Source organism: Pinus tabuliformis, chromosome 4_1 (genome assembly GCF_031772625.1).
Source record: "Pinus tabuliformis cultivar Carrire ecotype Pingquan chromosome 4_1, CPIR1, whole genome shotgun sequence".
Taxonomy (NCBI): Eukaryota; Viridiplantae; Streptophyta; class Pinopsida; order Pinales; family Pinaceae; genus Pinus; species Pinus tabuliformis.
In genome coordinates, this window is record NC_142303.1 from 422275407 (window position 1) to 422291981 (window position 16575).

At 38.5% G+C, this 16575-nt stretch overlaps 1 protein-coding gene across 4 annotated transcripts in view; it reads right to left on the reverse strand.

Annotated features, from left to right (window-relative positions):
• The window catches only part of LOC149176109 (DEAD-box ATP-dependent RNA helicase 17-like), a 258551-nt gene that overhangs the window by 132248 nt on the left and 109728 nt on the right, over positions 1 to 16575 (reverse strand). For all 4 annotated transcript variants that reach the window (XM_089419861.1, XM_089419862.1, XM_089419860.1 and 1 more), the window contains one exon: positions 4082 to 4386. In XM_089419861.1, the coding sequence (XP_089275987.1) occupies positions 4082 to 4386 (305 nt within the window). The remainder of the gene's footprint in view (positions 1 to 4081; positions 4387 to 16575) is intronic.

The window sequence follows — 16575 nt, forward strand, 5'->3', positions numbered from 1 at the left end:
CTATCTTCTTACGCATTTTCCTTGCTTGGTGAGGCTTTGCACCAAGGTGCAAGATTTTGCAATAGCATGGCCACCCATGGATCTAGTTCCCACTTAAAGTAACAAAAGAATTGGTTCTAAAGGCATAGCAAAGCATTTGGCTTTTGGATAAATTCCTAGTCTCTAAAGTACTAACAAACGATGTGGCCCGAATGAGATCCTGGGTAGGTATGGAGAGAAGTTTAGATCAAGTCCCAATTTAACACTAAACGTGTACGAAACGTGACCCCCCCAAATTTTGGAAACGGGGAAACGCAAACCACAACCCTAATATTCAAAGTGATTGACAATGGGATTTGTGAAAATTTCCTTGAAATGCGACAACTAGAATTCATTCTTCTAACTGATTAATTATGCAGTTTATTTTGTTACGGAAAAATAATGAACAAATCACAGTGCAATTTCTTCACAATAATAACACAGGGAAAAATAACTGGAAACTGAGAGAAAATAGAGCACACGCACACACACAATAAAATTGACACCATTATTTTTGGACAAATGTCCCCGGAAAAACGCAATGTAGGAAAACCAATGCAGCAGATGAGGGTTTTATTATTATTATGCAGCAATGAAATCTGATTACAAAAATCTGGATGCCAAATTGGCAATCCTCCGCAAAATAATCTAGCCAAAAATTAGTGAGACAACTTTTGTCTCACCCAACACTGATCTCAGCTCTGAAACTAGCTCAAACTCGTTGCTCAAACACCCTTGCGTCATCCTCTATGCTACCTCTGCACAGGCCAATTCGTACTGCCTATGGAACTGAGCTAATGTTGTTGCTCTGCCCAACTCAACCTTTGAAAATGACTCGCTTGGCCTTCTGGAATTTTTCTCGACCTCTAGCAACTGAATCACCTCTCCTTCAGCTAAATCCAACCCTCCTCTAAAGCTGCCTGTGCAATGCCTGTACAGCCTCACTGAGGAAAACTCATCACTCTTGTTGCTAACTCTCCGGCACTGGAAAGCTCCGCTAGAATCACTGTCTCTAGTCCCTCTAGCCTCTGCGTCCCTTTTGGTTCGAACTCTTCTTCTTTGCTTGAGCTTTGTAGTCGGATAGCTCGATCTGCCAAGGAAACTCACACTCCTGATGTGTGTATCTTCATCCCATCGTCCAGCTCTTATAGTCTCTCGTTGGTGAACCAATGGCCATGATTAGATCCCCATCAACGTCTAAGATCATCTCAAATTCAATCTGTGTGAGTTTCTAAAGCATTCTCACCTTTCTCAACTAGTTCCTCATCCATCTCACCTTTAGGGACTATCCCCCTTAGCCTGCTTTGGAGATAGCTTAAACCTAAGTTGCACGATACGGGGAAACGAGTACAAGTTTCCGAAATGGGTACGGGTACGAAACGTGACCCCCCCAAATTTTGGAAACGGGGAAACGCAATATATATATATATATATATATATATAAGGACATTTAAGAAATATGTGCAATCATAAAGCATACATGATACATTCTAATTTATTACATTATGATTAAATTGTCCAATGTCAATGCATAAACTATAAGTCTCTAAATTTACATCACATTTACTCATGAATGATCACATAATGAAAATAGCAATATCCAAAATCAGCCACGAGAAATTTCTAATTTCTTGTCTCGTGCTTGATTGGGAGTCTCCTCCTGCATAGTCGAACGACCTTAGTGCTCTTGATTAAATACAAGTTCCATACCCTAGTACCCTAGGTGCTCTTGATTATTGGGAGTCTCCCCTGCATAGAGGGCTTGGTTCTCTTGATTAAATACAAGTTCCATACCCTAGTACATGACAAAATCCAATGGAAACATTGCAATCCCCCCAATCCTGAAATCCTGTAAAACAAATAAGGCTGTTGGATTTTGAGTGAGATCTAAAATTCTATTTTCTCCAAATGAAATCCAGTGAGGGCAAAACCACTCTCAAACATCCTGAGCCATTTCATGGTAATGTTAAAAATTTAAGTAAAAGGATGACTTTTCATTTTCATCCCTTTACTTTAAAAATTTAACATTACCATGAACTGCATATCAACACTAGGGCCATAGGCTTGAACATTAGGCTGCCCCACTCAAAAAAATTTGTTTCCAATCTTCAATAGCTCCCTCTATCACTCCTGAATTGGCAGGGAGCGAAAATAAAAAAATAAAAACGAAAAATCTAAAAAAAAAACTCAAAAAAAAGTCACTTTATTGCTGAAACGTGGCTGTACGACCTGGAAACACATTTCAGGCCGTACTGGACCACGTTTCCCCCACATGAAACATGGCAGTACGGCCTGAAACGCGTTTCCAGGCCGTACCAAATGTGTTTCTACGTTTCCATTTTGTTTCAGCCCAGAAACGCCCTTAGGACCAGCGTTTCCTGCAACATAGGCTTAAACGGAGTGAGTAGGGATCATAGTGACAGCCCCTACTCTGAGCATTGCACCTTGCATGTACACTTTAGGCGACAACAGGCCCAAGCAGCAAAACATTTTGTGGCAGTGAATCACAGGTGAAAGTCTCTGGCAGTAGGTTATGCAGCAAAAGTACATGCATCCTCTCAACATGGAAGAATGGATAAGAAGTCCTATAAAAAACTTAAATAAGGCATTGACCATCTGGAAGGCACCGGTACTGTCCTGAACTATCACTTGGAATTGAATTGCACCGAATATTGGAGATGGCAGAAAGGTGTGAATATGAGTCAACCCCTGGATACAGTGTAATGCCTCATGTCCAGCACTCGGTACACTCCGGCATTAAGGATGGAGGTTGGAGGAGGTATTAATCCAGAACAGGACACTCTAGTTTGGCACAGGAATCCAACAAATGGTTTACAAACAGTGAGTCTTGGTTATACGTCTATGTTCTTTGAGGGAGATTTTGAGAAGAACGATAGTGGTGGATAAAAATTTGAAAAATCAAAGCACCTCTGTAGGCAAGGCTATTTCTCTGGTTATCTTTGTCTAATAAAAAGTTGACTTGAGATGAATTACAAAAGAGAACTTGGGAGGGGCCAAGCTCATATGCTTGGTAGGAACAGCGGGGGGGGGATATTGAAAACCTTTTGATGGATTGTCACTATTCAATATAAGTTTGGAATGTGGAAAACACTTTAGTAGGGTGTAAAGATTAATAGAAGAGAGATTCTCTAGTAGAAGCCTTGAAATCTTGCATGGAAGGTCTGGAGGCTGCTGCACAACGATCCCTACCCACTATTCTATGTTGGGTCATCTGGGTCACAAGGAATGCTAGACTTTTTCATGAGAAATCAATCAGTCTATTACAGGTTTCCCTTGAGATCAAATACATCTATGAAGGCATCAAAGTTCTCTCCAAGCCGCAAATACAGATCAGATCATTGGAAATGAACAAGTCAAAACCCTGGGGCTTCTTTGATGGGACTTCACAGGGAAACCTGGGTCCATGTGGTGCAGGAGGATATTACTTTTCCCTCTTATACACAATGGTTCTTTTTCATGTTAAGCGTGGAAGAGGTACTAATAATTGGGTAGAACTGATGACTTTGGCATTTATGCTAAGGATCACCATAGAAAAGAATATTGTTGAGCTGCAAGTTTTTGGTTATTCAGGATTAGTAATTGATTGAGCGCACAGTGTATCAAGAGTCTTGAACACTGGAATTCAGGCAATCATGGAACAGCTCCTGTGAGAATGAAAAATGGTCATGAATTTTATGTTTCTGTTCATATACAGTACTTACTAGATATAATATTTTTCCCTTGGAAAAAAAAATGTTGCAGTTTTCTTCTCTGGAAAAGAAATATATATATTTATATATATAGATAGATAGATAGATGAAGTTGAGGTTGCAAGGTGAAAGAGGATCCAACCCAAACAAAATGGTGCTTGAAACTTGAGCCTCGAGAGATGTCGAGGGAAAATCTTCAGCCTTTGGGTTTTACAGATACAACTAAATCATATTTAATAGTAAAGTTTAGAAATGATAAATAATATGCATGCAACACTGCAGCTCAAATGAAAAATCATAAGCAACAACATCATCATAACCTGTGTAAAGCAAAGGTAAGTACGAGGAGATACCTGTGCACATATTCATTTGCATCTCCTGGAGAGTCATACTGAATAATGCATCCAACTTTCGGAAAGTCCAAGCCTCTTGCTGCTACATCAGTGCATAAGAGAAGAGCACATTTTTCTTCATTATATCCATGAAAAGTTTCCTTTCGCTCTGCTTGTGCCATATTTCCATGTAGACGAAATGTTTTGCATTTTATGAATCTTCCCTTTTCTTCATCCACCTCTTGAAAATGTGAAACCCAGTGAAACTCACTTATGGCAGCATAGTGGAAATCCACTGCATCACATGTTGAGAAGAAAACAACAACCTGTGCAAATAAATTGACCGTGAGATTTCAAATACTCATTAAACTATTCAAAGAAGACATGCATAATATTCAGTAATTGAAAATAAAGGAATTTCTTTGTGCTCTTCCATTCAAATAAAAATTAAAGCAAGGGTTGGTAAAGAATTTCCATTCTTATGATAGCCAAACTTGCTTTGTCAGCACCATCTGAATTTTTCCATCTGCTTCATGTTCGTGCCAATAGGTGCATTCTTATAAGTATTCCCAAAGTAAAGCCTAAGGGATATAGTCCTTGGTTGACCTGTAATAGGCTAGGCCAATTTTATGCTAGGGTCTCATAGGATTTCAACAATTTTCTTTGCATACATAATTAATTCAACACCAGTAACATCTTCTGCAATAAATAGTGCCAATTGTTGCAATAAACTGAAACAGAGCAATAAATTCTTTCCTTCAATCAACACAACAATTAATCTTACAGTGCAATATATTGTTCAAACTTCATAGATCCATACCAATAAGACACAGTGTCACAATATGTTCCACATTCAACAACCTGAGACAATTCGTCTAATACTTAACCAAATTATTTATCCCTTCTAACTGCTAAACGAAACCTGAACTGAAATGCTTGAGTCTATCTTAGGTCCGACTTAGTTTTTGGCCTCAGTTCTTACCAATTCTCCCTTACTCGGCTACAGGATCCATTCTGCCGCAGAATCCCTAATCCAGGTGTTGGAAAACTGATTAGAGCAGCATTATTAATTTAGCATTTTCCTTCCATGACATTACTCGCGATATTATGTTTTCCTTCTTAATTATGATTATGTTTTTCATCATCAAATAAATGCTAAAAACAATAAAGATCACATGAACACAAGATATAGGCTCCATGCCAAGGAAAAACCCCTCCAAGGGGAAAACCCATCAGAACTTCTCTTCTTATTAACTTCAAAGGAGACTTCCAAGACCCAACACAAGACCTCTAGCTCTGACCAAGATACAAATCAACCAACCAGCCAAACATGTTTTCTTCACTTCTGCAACTTCTACTTCTCCACTTCCGCAACTTTGACCCCGTGGAAACCCTAGCAGAATTTAGGGACTTTGCATATTTCAGAGGATTTCACATCAGATCTTTAATGACTTCAAAACATCTTCCTTTCAAGGCTCGTCTAGCCTTCTAATGACCTTCGCATGCCTCTCCAAATCACAGATCATCTCTTTCAAGTAAAGCACAAATAGATCGCCCTAAGGAGGACGAAATCTTTCTTTATATAGCCTTTCAAGTGGCTTTTCAAGCCCACTCTAGGTTGACTTCTACTGGCTAGCCGACTTGTTCTCGGGAGCTCGCCTAGACAGTTCAATAATTTTTTTTCTTTATATAAACGCCCAGATGGGTCTTTTACATAATTATAAAGATCATGACTCAAGATAAAGACCTAGAAGCATACAGTGGATGCTTGACATACTGACCAAATGACATAAGCATGAAACCCATGCTTCAAAAATCATTTTTCTTTTACATTTTCTTTCTTCTTTTACATAAAATATAAATCGATACAAGTATATAAATAATTATGAAGATTGATACTAGTTACATTTTTCAACACTAGGAACCGTAGAAAGTCTATGGTTGCCACAGCAAGGGGTTCGCTCCACCTATAAATCCACGCATTGACCGCAGGGGAGCTGGCTTAATCATAGGGAGTCTAGCCTCATCCCAGGCTGCTCAGATGGTTGCACGGCCACTTACAAGAGTTTGACACAACTTCATTCTGCCACAGGGTCCTCACTCAATCCTTAATACCTCGATCTCCTCATAAATGGTTATGCGTGCTTCAGGAGTAAACCACCCCACGCTAGAAACATACACAAACCGCCCTTACTTGAGTTCGACTTGTTTCATAAATTATGTATAGAATTCAGTTATGTGATTTTCGGCCCTGCTACAGGAGCTGAATTTCGGGACTACAAGAACTTCAAGAGAATTTGAGTTTGTGCCTTACAACCTTATTACAGGAGCCGAACTTCAGGAATTATGGACTGCAAAAACATCAGGACACTTTGTTTCCTTTTTTCCTACAGAGATGTCGAAAGTACATTTGTCCTCATTCTATTGCTCTAGGGTGACGTACAGACTCATACGACTTTTGTCTTGCATCCTAGAATTTTGTTTTAACCAAAAACCCTTCCCTGAGGAACTTATCCAGCCCAGGAGATAAATCGAGCTGCTATAGAATCCTTCCACAGACTTCGCTAGTTCGGCTGGAGGATTCTTGTGACTAGAAAGAATTTTGTTGTCTCTCAAAGAGGTCTTCCAGTGCCAAAACAAGAAGATCAAATAAACAGAAAACCCTTCTACTCTTTAGATGATACTCTTGTGCTAGAACAGAGTAAAAAATGATAGAATTGTGTCAACTACGGTGGAATCTTTCACCACAAAAATTGACAAAGAGAAAGGGGTTTTAAAACCCTTAGAGCTAATGCTCAAGAAACAAATGAATTGATCCACACTTGATGCTCCAAAATGAATTCATCCCTCTTTAATTATCGATTTCCTAGAGTAGTGTCTTCTTCTTAAATGATTGAGTGAACTTTACTCCAATCCCCAATTTTGGGTTTCTTTGCCCAACTGCCCCAAAACTCACTCATAATTGGATATTTTGCAGTTTTCCCCTTTATTAAGGACTGTAGCCTGCAGGGATCGATAGGTTTTTTCGTCCCTTAAGCAATTAATTACTCGGAACATTACAATCCCCCCTTCCCGACATTGCTCGTCCTTAAGCAATGAAAAGTTATGTTGTTGCCCACTTTGCCCTCCTTCCTTGATATTCAAAGCTAGACCAGGTAGATATTTAGTCATTTTGATGACTTCTTGTGATTCACATTCCTTTGCTAGCGCAGTCCTACTTTCAACTTGTCTTTCATATCTAGAATGGGCTTCATGCACATGAATAGCAACTATTAGTCCCTCCTCCAGATATTGTTGCCAAACTCTCTCATTACTTTGAATAAATATTTTGTCATTTGCACTCCCATCAAGAGTTGAAGTTTTTTGGGCTTCCAATAGCTCCTTCAACATCCTAGGAGCCATTGTAGCCTTTTCAGTTTCCCATTGAAGAACCATCTTTTGACATTGATTCAAAGATGAAGTTTATGCATCTCATATTGATTTTTCCTTCCCTCATTCTTAAGTTGTTAAAGTTCCCTCTCACGAGAAGCCTTCCAATGACAAAATTGTTTTGTCTCTTGCCTCAACTGTGTTTTATGAGCCTCAATCTGTTTTATTTCTTCTTGAAGTCATTTGGTTGCTTCAATTCGGGAGATTCTATGCTTTAGAACATGCACATCTACAGCACAAAAATAAGGAAACTCAGCTTGCAAATCAAGTTGATTTCTTATACTTTTCATCCCGGCAACTGTTGTATCATCACTTATAATGGCCTTGTTCAGAATGTTGGGATCTTGATTTGCATGCTTTAGAGTATTGTGTATTCCTTCATCAATATCCTTTGTCTTTTCTTCACTAACAAGTTGATTTGGAAAAACTCTTCAGCACAAAAGGGAAAACTTCTTGATGTTGGATTGCTTGGTATATTTTGAATTAGTTGTTGAGTTGCTTCCCATATGAAAAGAAGTTTAGCTTAGGAGGATCAGTTGTCTTGTTAACAAGTGAAAAGTATTAATTTGTACTCCCTTTGCCACCTCTAGTACCAGCAGATGTCAACCCAGCCATGGCAGTTGCCACAAAATACACTGAACCCTTTCAACCGAAAGGGCTTCCAACAAATTCACTAGAAGATGTAGCATTATCATCAGCCACATCTCCAAGCTTAACGCCATGCACTCTTTCTGGCACACCAACAGGAAGCGATTTGTCTCCATTTATCTCATGTTCTTCACCTTCATCATTGGAAATGTCATCATCTTCCATCATTAAGGCCTCATCAATTTCAATAAGGGCAATATCAAAGTCATTGTCCCTAGAACCTAAATTCCTCTGTGTTTGCTTCTGTTGTGAATCCCCGTCAATTGCTGCTTTTTGTAGGTCACATTTCTTATTAGTGGAACCCTTGACTCATCCGCAAGGCATTTCAAAACAACTTTTCCCCCGCAAAATGAACTTGCATGTACATCCTCCAACCCCTTTACTAGAAGAATTCTCAATTCCCATTAAAGACCTAGATCTTGTAGAAGGGCAGCTATTAGATGCAGTTGTTGATGGAAAAGATGTACTCGCCATACTGGCTTGTCCTACACCACGATCAAACACACCTACAACTGAGGGAAACTTCTGCTTATTATTACCTCGTTGAATTCTGGGCCACAGGAATTCTTCAACAGCTAGCGGATCAATAAGTATAACATTCGATGAGTAGTCACGAAGAGACATTTTACAAAGCCACCGTTTGATAGGCTAAATTAAGGCACTCAGTTCTGCTGAAATATCCACATTTCCACTGGACGATCTTGGACCGTGACTCAAGATAACTGGGAAGGCTCTAATGAAGGTAATGCATTTTGTAATTTTTTGACCCAAACTTTCATGGGTGCTTTCACTGCTACATTCTTGTTCTTCTTATTTACAATGTTCATCACATGGCTTCTTATCTGGTTTGCTACTAAATCCATGTGACAACCATCTTTAATGGTAGCTATTCCATTAACAAAGTTGACCTATTGAAACTGTCCAACACTTAAGCTCACACAAACCTCCCATCTATCACTGATCTTTTCATAGATTCTTGGAAGAGGTTTTGGCTTCAATTTGGGAGTACCTTGCAAATATAGGGCCTCAAGTAATGCAGTTACTACTTCCTGAGGAAAATCACTGAGATATTGCATGTACTCCATCAATTGATTAGGAAGCTTTCCCCTTTTGGAAAATTTATTAGAATCAACAAGGAACTTATTGTGAATGCTCAACCCTTTCGCTGTCTTCAAGTGTTCAAGTCTTTCTCATTGTAATTTTTCTTGTTCGCATTGTATCCTTTGTACATCAACATTTGTTTCTTTAGCACCTTCAAAAGATCAAAGATAACAATACTAGCCCATGGGTTTAAACCCTTGTTACTATAAGATTTTTCAAACTTGTTATCATTCAAAACCTTGTCTGATGATTCAAAACCATTGCCTGCAACTTTTGAGCATGGATGCAATACGATTAGATGACAATCTTCCTTTTCATGATCAATATCCTGATTGGTGTCCACAAGATGAACAAGATTTGTACTTTCTTGACTATAAAGCTTAACTTCAGGGTTCTTTGAGGAGCGAATCCTAAACTCTTCCTTGTGGACATTTGCATCAAGCACTTCAATTCCTTCCATGGTTGGTGGGTGCACATTATTGTTGTGATCATCACTAGCAATCTTAGATAAACCAATCAAGCTAGAAGATATGGTCGGCCTCATTGTATGGTTTGGTTGTGCATTACCTCCATCACTCAAAACTCCTTTAGATGTGACCCCTAATGAATCTAAATTTCTACACTTTATATTTGATGATCTTCTCCTTTTCTTCTGCTGGTTCTCCACAATTATGGCCTCAGCTAGAATTTGTGCTTTGTTCTTTGACAACCTTATTGACATTGTTTCTTCAGATCGATTCCTTTCGCCATCTAATTCAACCAAAGATCTTCTCCTTTTCTTCTGCTGGTTCTCCACAATTATGGCCTCAGCTAGAATTTGTGCTTTGTTCTTTGACAACCTTATTGACATTGTTTCTTCAGATCGATTCCTTTCGCCATCTAATTCAACCAAAGATGCGCAACTACAAGTAGGTTAATTCAACTTATCACTCAGTTCGTGCTCAAATCTTTTACCACCAATGTTCTTTGTTGAATATGCAGGTTGCATATCATGAGGGGAAGTCCTTTTTTCCCAATAATTTGTCTGTCCAAGTTCACCATCTTTCAAGGACTTGACATCCTCTGATCTAGGTAAAGACATCTGAACCATTTTATTGCACATATCAAAATCCTTGTATGGACTACAGGAACCTTTGTCAACCAAAATTTGACATTTTTGGTCCTCGTGGCCACTTGTCTGCTTCTTGTATAGCCAAGACCATGCCCTTGCCTTTGCTTTAGTTGTGGCATTTTTGTTAAATTTTTCTAATCTTGTAAGGGTCATTCTATTACATTCTTGCAACTTGTTAATATTATTTGCTTGTTGCTCTTCCATCTTCCTCAAAATCTCTACTTGTTTCTCTTTCAGCTTTCTCCAAGACTCTGCGTAGCTTTGCCAAAAAATTGTTTCCAGTCTTTCCATTTTTAATTACCATCCAGGCTGGAAAGTTTTCTACTTTGATAACAATATAATAGGCTAGGGCAATTCTATGTTAGAGTTTTGTAGGATTTCAACATTTTTCTTTCAATACAAAATTAATTCAACACCAGTAACATCTTTTGCAATAAATAGTGCCAATTGTTGCAATACACTGAAATAGAGCAATAAACTTTTTCCTTCAATCAACACAACAATTAAACTTACAGTGCAATATTTTGTTCATAGATCCATACCAATAAGACACAGAGTCACAATATGTTCCACATTCAACCACTGAGACAATTCATCCAATCCTTAACCAAAGTATTTATCCCTTCTAACTGCTAAACGAAACTTGGACTAAAATGCTTAATTCTATCTTATAGGTCCAACTTAGTTTTCAGCCTCAGTTCTTAGCAATTCTCCCTTACTCGGCTATAGGATCTGTTCTGCCACAGAATCCTTATTACAAGAACCATAGAAGTCTACGACTACCATAGCGAGCGGTCTGCTCCACCTAGAACTCCACGAATTGACTGTAAGGGAGCTCGCTTTAATCATAGGGAGTCTCGCCTCATCTCAAGCTGCTTGGATGACTGCACAACCACTTACAACAGTTTATCACAACTTCATTTTGCCACTGGGTCCTCACTCAAGCCTCAGTGCCTTGATATGCCCAAAAATGGTTATGCGTGCTTCAAGAGTAAACTATCTCACACTAGAAATGTACACAAACTACCCTTACTTGAGTTTGACTTGTTTCAGAAATTATGTATAGAATTTAGTTCTGTGATTTCCGGCCCTGCTACAGGAGCCGAATTTTGGGACTACGAGAACTTCAGGAGGACTCGGGTCTGTGTCTTTCGGCCTTATTATAGGAGCCGAACTTCAGGAACTGCAAACTGCAGAAACTTTAGGACACTTCGATTCCTTTTTTCCTACAAAATGCCAAAAGCATATTCGTCCTTATTCTACTGCTCCAGAGTGACGTCCAAACTCATACGACCTTTGTCTTTGCCTCCCAAAATTTCGTTTTAACCATAAACACTTCCCTGAGGAACTTATCCAGCCCAAGATGAGTTAACCACTCAAGTTGCACTTGAAGATTTGTCAAAGACTCCATGATCAAAGTACAATTGAAGCATTCCAGTATCATCAGAGCATGTCAAAATTTCAAAATTCCAAAATTTCATCTACTTCTTCTCTTTAGTTTGTTGCATAGATTTTGTAGCCCTACGGAGATATTTTAAAAATGATTCTAGCATGATGAAGAAGTGTCATGTAAAAAGGCTTAGGTAGCTTGGGACTTTACTAGCAAGTGAGTTCACTCTAGGGAGTTATTTTCCTTGGCCCATAATTGTGTTTTTCAACACTTATAAGCAGTTGAGTTTTTCTCCCAAATACACCCCAAAGCTAGAGTGTGGCTTGATGGTAAAATCCTAGGTGAGTCCTAGTGTCTAGAATTAATGTATATTACCATACTAGATCATCTCTAAAATTTCGTGGAAATTGGTTAAGTCTAGGAGTTGATTTTTAATTGACAAAATTCCCCTCTAGACAAGATTTTTAATGTAAAATTTGATATGAGATGTAATAAGTGTTGTCTGTAGAAGTTGTAGGGGGTATGAGTAATCAAAATTAGCCCTCTACACCTCAACTTTATATCTAGATGCACTTTGAGGGCGGAAAAATATGTATTTACCCCTCAAATCCCATTTTTTCCAATTTTTGGCAAAAGCTAGCAAACAATTAGCTAGAAATTAGCCAGAAAATAAAATGGGAAAGAAAAAAACAAAAATTCTCTCCAAGTGGAAAATAATTAAAAAATGAAGTGGATTTTCCCAAGAAGAGAGTCAAGTCAAAAAGTGATGGAATCTCCACAAATCAAGCAAGAGAAATACCAACAAAAATTCGTTGGTCCTCCAACACAATTAATGATCGAGGAAAATCGAATTTTTAAAGGAGATGGTCAAAGATGGTTAAGTTGAATGAGAATATCTCGAGGAAAAAGGATGAGAAATATTTTTTTAAGTGGTCCAACCACTCAAGGATTAAATTTTGATCCACTAGGCCATTCCTTCAAGGCAAATTAATTCTCCTCCTCAAGATCTACACAGGCTCATCAAGGGTCATGATTTTGTGGTCATGGATCTAGATGTTTTCCCTCTTGGATCTAGACAATTTCCACTTGGAAGGGATCTCCTCTCATATTTTCTAAAAATTTAGCTCTAAGCTCCTCATTGTATAATCAATTGTATATTGAGCTCTTGGCTAAGCAAACTCTAGAAGCGCTAGTGGGTTTTCGGTTGAACCCTAGTCTTCTTTTTCATTGTGCTATCTAATCTCTTGTGGGTCTAACAATATCTTTTGGAAGTGTGTAGAGATCTATTTTCTTAATCAGATCTTGAGCGCTTGGGGAAGTTCTTGGTTTAACCAACCAACTCTCAAGGAATAGAAGTGGAAGAACCCACAATGATTTCTCTCAAAGGCCTATCAAACAATTTATTTTAAAGGAAGTTTCCTTGCCATAGCTTGCACATCTCATTAAATCTTCATATCTGCACTTTATTTGACAAATCTAGCTAACTTAAGGCTTATTTCTTGCTTGCCCAAGAGCGGAGGTCTCCTCACATTCTTGAGGCTTGCAATTTGTATTATTACCTGTATATTCCTCTAATCTATACTTTTATGCTTCAGATCTAACTCTCTCTCTCTCTCTCTCTCTCTCTCTCTCTCTCTGACTTGTGCAGATCTGCTTGTGAGGGCTCGAGAAGGGGTTTTGGATAGACATCTTCAAGGGATCAAGGAAGAGGCTTGAAAAAACAAGCAAATCCAAAAATTTTGAAGCCTCTATTTCCTTTTGTTCATGGATCAAAACCCTCATATAATCTCTTGCTCATATCTCCTTTGAAATAGGCTAGATAGCTAGGGTTTTAAAGCGAATCCAAAGAGATCTCTGTTTGAAGGCTTGGAAATCCATAGATCAAAATTTTTTGAGGAAGCCATCCATGTTTCTTGAGCCCTTTTTCTCTTGGCCGCAACCATAGAAGAGGGTCTCTCTCCCTCTTGTGCAAGAATTTTCCTTGGACGTCAAAGGCTTGAGCAAAAGTCCTATTGTCGCTCAAATTGTAGACCTGAATGCAACAACGCTCAGGGTAGAGACTGTCACTTTGATCCCGACCCTCTCTGTTTAAGTTGTCTCCTTATAGCAGGCTAAGGGGGGTAGTCCCTATGGATGAAACCATGAATTTGGGAGACACAATTGAATGGCCTAGCAACTTGGTTGAAGATGATTGGCAAGTTTAATTATTTTAGCACAACTTGATTAGATTTATCGAAATTATCAGTTAGAAACCAGTGCCTTAGGAGTCAAATTACTTGCACAATATAGATTAATTTTCAAGTTACCGGATGAACTGTGGTTATTGGGATGAAAGTTATCCTATATGAGATGCAACACCTAGAACTAAGTGAAATGCAAACTCTTGGTTATTTTTAGATTAAATGCCTATTCTAAGTGAATCCTTCAACTGTTTCAAAGTTAGTCTTCAAATGTAGGTTGTGGAGGGAAACCCAGGGGACAAAAGTTATGGCTTTATTAACAATACCTCCCCTAGAGTTCTAGCCACCCGAATGCCTCTAGCGTTGTAGGAATTATGGCCCTGACGACTGCAAGGTCACCGTGTTAACCACAAGTGAGGGTCTAAACTTCGCAAGTTGGGTGAGAAAGGTGGTCCTATCTTCTTTCAACCAAGCTTATGCTTGGAGGTAAATTAATTAATGCACAACTAATCCTAGGATGAAGTGCAAGTTATGAGTGATTGCCTTAAATGAGATTATCAAATGGCCTCTTGAGTACTTTAAGTTAAATTACTTAGGATTAGATGCTTATGATGTTCAATACAAGAGCTTAAACAAAGTACTTAGAGAGCGAACAATCTCAATCAAAACAATGTGTTAATGAAACAAGATCACTAGAGTGCCCAAATAAATCACTTGATTAGCAATCTCAATGATAACAAGTGCTCTAAATAAATAATCAATGAGAATCAAGGAGCACCAAATTAATGAATCCTTTGCAACTTGATATGCAAATTAGAAACCAAAGGAAACAATACCAATCAAACAAGATTAATAATAGGATTATCCAATTGAGATCACAATATTAATCAAAGAAGATATCACAGGATTATTACAAGATCACAACGTTGTTAAACAATATAACGCTCTTATCCAATTAACAATCAATCCCTTCTGTCACTTATCAATTAGAAGCAATAGGTTACAAAAGTAACCTTATTACTTTACAAGATCATTAGCAAACAAGTGATATCAATATCATTAGCTTTCACAATGAACCAATACAATGCCAATGTCAAGTTAATTAGAGCACAATCTTCTTTGAGATGAGATTACTAATAGTGACTTCTAGAAGTGAAATGCACAGATGCAAATGCCAAAAATGCAAGAGGATGTAATGATGCAACAAATGCAACATGAATAATGATTAATCAGCCCAATATAAAACACCAAAAACTATAACAGTCCACTTATCATTTGCAAATGAAAAGAAAATGAAAGATAGGAACACCTCAAACTATGAAAATGAATTCTTATGACTTTGTGGCACTTTTTAAGGTATTTCCTTACTGCTGTAGCATGTATATCAGACTCATAAAATTATATATCAGTTCTCCAAAATTAATTAGAACACCATAGAATCAATGACGCAAGAGCACAAAGATTGATTTATCAATTGAGATTAAAAGTGCAATGATTATAGGCTTACGCAAGAGTTTTTTTAGGGTTTCTTTAGGATGTTTAGATCAGATTTATGCCACTGTAAGTATGATTCCTCAGATCTGATTGCAAAACAGTGAGGAGAAAGAGGGTAGAAGAGCCAAACCCTTAGGCCTATAGGCCTAGTTTGATGACCAGTTGACCTTCCAATGGACTAGAACTTCTTCAAACTCCTGCAACACAACTTGTTAGCTTGTAATTAAATGGATCAACCTTATTATGACTGAAATTAGGGCCTTTACGGCTGGTTGATAGCTTGTTGAGCTACTTCAGGCATTGAAACCCTTGTCATGTATGCTTGCAAGTCTGCAAAACAAATAATTAACAAGGAAAACCCAATATCTATGGCTCAAAACGATAGAAATCAATTACAAACAATTGCCAAACTTACCCCAGGCCTGCAACCACAAAGATTGGTGTCAAACTCAGAAAACAGCTCAAAAAATGACTGAAATGAAGGGATGAAGGCCCAAAGAGGCCAGTGGCTAGGGTGAGAAGGCCTCCTAGGCCTGTGGCCAAGAGGGAAAGGCCCTGAAGGGACTGCAGCTACCACCAAAAGGCCTTCTAGGTCTGCAACAAGGAGGAGGACGCCCTCAAAGGGCTGCGGCTTGGCAAGATAAGGCCTCTAAGGCCTGCTGCAAGCCCAATTAGAGCTGTGACTTGATGGGGAAATGCCCTAAGGCCTGCTGTTGCCACAAATAAGCCCTTAAAGGGTTGCGGCTAGGCCTTGGAGGGTTGTCACTGGGGAAAAGCCCCCAACAAGGATGGTGGCTAGCCTCCAAGAGGCTCAAAATGCACTCGAACCCTTGCAATCAAGAGGAAAATGCCCCAAAAATGATGAAACCCTCCTAAGGGTTGGACAACTTCCTTCTGGCTGAGCATTGAGTTTCCCGAATGTTGGGAAGGCTAGATCTTACCCTCAAGGGCCTAGATCAACCTTTCCTTCTTCAAGAGCTTGATTTCTCCCCTGCAAAAAGAAAAAATGAAAAATGGAGAACCCAAATACCCAATATATACAAAAAATTCAAATTTAAAAAACCCCAAACCCCAAATGTTATACAACATAAAAAAAGGGTTACATTTGAAATACAAGGGTTAGAAAATTTATTTACAAATATTTACAAAATAAATTTTTCCC